Source organism: Rhizopus microsporus (genome assembly GCF_002708625.1).
Source record: "Rhizopus microsporus ATCC 52813 unplaced genomic scaffold scaffold_51, whole genome shotgun sequence".
NCBI lineage: Eukaryota > Fungi > Mucoromycota > Mucoromycetes > Mucorales > Rhizopodaceae > Rhizopus > Rhizopus microsporus.
Genome location: NW_019671966.1, coordinates 1 through 2,670, shown reverse-complemented (window position 1 = coordinate 2,670; position 2,670 = coordinate 1). Strand labels below are relative to the sequence as shown.

Genomic DNA, 2,670 nt, shown 5'->3' with positions numbered 1-2,670 from the left:
AAAAAAAAGAAAAGAAATGGTACAATTTATTTTGAACGTTTGACCACAGCTGCTATTAAAGCTGCTCCAACAGCGACGACTCCACTGACGATAGCCAAACCAATGACACCCTCTGAAAAGCAGCCATCAGTATACATATATATATGTATGTTATTGTTTACCTGTTGATACTTTGTCGTCAATAAGTTTTTTTAAACTTGCTGCTTGTTCATTTCTAGGTTCAAGCTTTAACAATTGGTCATTGAATCTCCTTGCTTCTGAGTAATTTGAAATTTTATAGTTCCCAATAGCTAAAAAGTATAAGCATTCTCTTCTTCTTTCAGGAGCATCCGTGTAGATTTCTAAATGGGAATTATAAAGTCTTGCTTTTAAAAAATGGCTATTATTTTACCTGTTAGTAACTTGATGCCCAGCTCTATATGATTGGGTTTTGTTGATCTAATGAGTCCCCAAGCATAATTGAACTTGGTTTGAATCGTAGCATATTCTCCTTCTTTAATATATTGTCTACGAAGTACCTAAACATATACATTTATGAATAAAATACAAGTATATATCTATTCATGCCCATTACTTCGAGTTCAGCTGGACTAAGAGCAATGTCAGCGTCTTGTACTGAAGGAGTAGGATTGAATTTCATATGGGTGGTATATATGTGCGTGTTATAAAGACATTTTATTCATTTAGGAAAAATCTAGTTTCACTGTGCGTCTGTTCAGTCTCCGATTCACCGTCATCACTATAATGGCACAACATGTAAACTCTTTTTTACATCTTTTTTTTCTTTTATACTTTTGTTGTCCAATAAACCGTAGTGTTCATATTAATGTCAATAAATGAGCTTGGTGTATACTCTAAATAAAGCCTTTACTTGAAGAACGTAAACAAGCATCACACATATATTCATATGTATCTTTTGATAGTTTGCTCAAGTGAGAAAGAGATCAGAAACAATCCGAACCCTGTCGATCAGAAAACATGATGGAACGAGGGGAAAAAAAGCAATATCCTCAAACGGCCATTTATCTGCATAATACGGTCATTAATGGATCAATAGATCTAAGAATGATTATGTCCCTCCCTCCCTCCCTTTTTCAAGATATCTGCCAGAAATTTCATTTTTGATACCCACAGTCTACAGAATCGTATTGTGATATTGAATGCACTCTGAAAACCATGACTCTTGTTCAAGGTTGCTTTTTTGAAGAAAAAAGGTTTAGAGTCACCAGGATCTCGGAATATGATACCATTTGCTATTTCCTTTTTTGGCCATTACATTCTTTAATTTAAGCAAAACTTTCTTATATTGCTTTGTACAGAATTATTAGACATAGCAAATGCAGCACTTAAAAAACAGTATTTATCTAGCTTTTAGTAGCAAAATCTAAAGGAAAAAAGAAGTTTGATAGCGTAACACAAACGGTGTGTAACCAAGACTAGGAAATAAGTCCAGGAACGCGTGACATAAATAAGACTATATGGAATCTATTGCCCCTCTCGTCTTTTACTATGTAAGAAAAAGAGGCGAGCAACTTCATTAAAATATATATACAAACCACAATTTGAATAAACATAAAAAGAATAAAAAAGATAGACCCATCTTTTGTAAAGAGTCATAAAACACTAAAAACAAACAAAAGTGTGAGCGTAAACCTTATTTTCTTGTAAGAAGTAAAGCCTTATTTATTGAAAAGATATAAAACAGTAACTTCACATAACTAAAAAAAGAGTATAAAAGAGGGAAATTTGTTTTCTCTCTTTCTATTCTCTCCTTATTTTCTTTATACTCTTTTTGGCTCCATTTAGTGGCTCTCTTTGGTCAAGGTAAGGTTTTATAAACATGCTCAGCAAGGGGATGATTGTGTGTTTAAGGATTTCTATGCAATCTCTTTTTCTGATGGTTATGGGACATTTGATTGGAATCTTTACAGGAGGCTAGTAGTTAATTGGGAACTAGTTATCTGAGGTTACAGCTGTGGCAGATTGTTTGACGAGCTTCCTGCTGTCTGGCTGGCGCAGTGGGGCACATAAGCGAGTTGGACAATTGGCAATGGCTCAACTAATGCATACCCCAATGGTACGTCTGCTACTGCGGGCATTTGCAGGCTGTTTGATATTTGATGGCCTGATGGTTTTTGTGGATACCTTGTTCTGATGGTCAATGGCCGACCTGAAGAATGTCGTCACAGCAGCAATTAGAACCTTTAAAAACCTTTTGGCGCCGTTGCTGATCCTTTTTTTTCTTTGCAAAACATTGGCTTTAATAAATAAATATTGTTGGCTTTTGCTATTGTCTTTTTTTGAATATAAACGCATTTCAAAGGATGTTTACAAATGTAATTTACTATTGGCAAAGGTACTTTTTATTTACAAATAACGGCTCATTGTCGTTGATCTAACTTTATTCTGTCTCCCCTCATGATCAAGCTGTCCTCATCTGTCCATAAAGAAAGAAATGTCCTTTCGGTTGTCACCAAGGATTCTAGTAAAGAGAAATGTTACTTAAAGCCTACCTCACATATAGGGGAGATCGAGGCTTCAAGTTAAAAAGATGAATAGTTCTCTTTTTTTTACAAGAGCTCAACTGGATTTCCTTCATATTCTCCTTACTGGAGTTTCACTTTGTTACGAATGGCAGGTACATATCAAAATAGTTCACGATAGCCTCTT

General features: G+C 34.9%; 2 protein-coding genes across 2 annotated transcripts; one reads left to right on the top strand and one right to left on the bottom strand.

The window, feature by feature from the left end:
- Positions 1–26: 26 nt before the first annotated feature.
- RHIMIDRAFT_209612 (mitochondrial fission 1 protein) lies at positions 27–640 on the bottom strand (the record flags this gene model as incomplete). Its single annotated transcript, XM_023607152.1, has 4 exons — positions 27–112; positions 162–341; positions 392–518; positions 575–640. The coding sequence occupies 4 exons, from the start codon at positions 638–640 to the stop codon at positions 27–29; spliced, it is 459 nt and encodes a 152-aa protein (XP_023460919.1).
- Positions 641–2,000: 1,360 nt separating this feature from the next.
- Positions 2,001–2,670, top strand: RHIMIDRAFT_118172 (uncharacterized protein). The gene is made up of 2 exons (XM_023605361.1): positions 2,001–2,356; positions 2,428–2,670. The coding sequence occupies exons 1-2, from the start codon at positions 2,162–2,164 to the stop codon at positions 2,545–2,547; spliced, it is 315 nt and encodes a 104-aa protein (XP_023460918.1). The 5' UTR covers positions 2,001–2,161; the 3' UTR covers positions 2,548–2,670.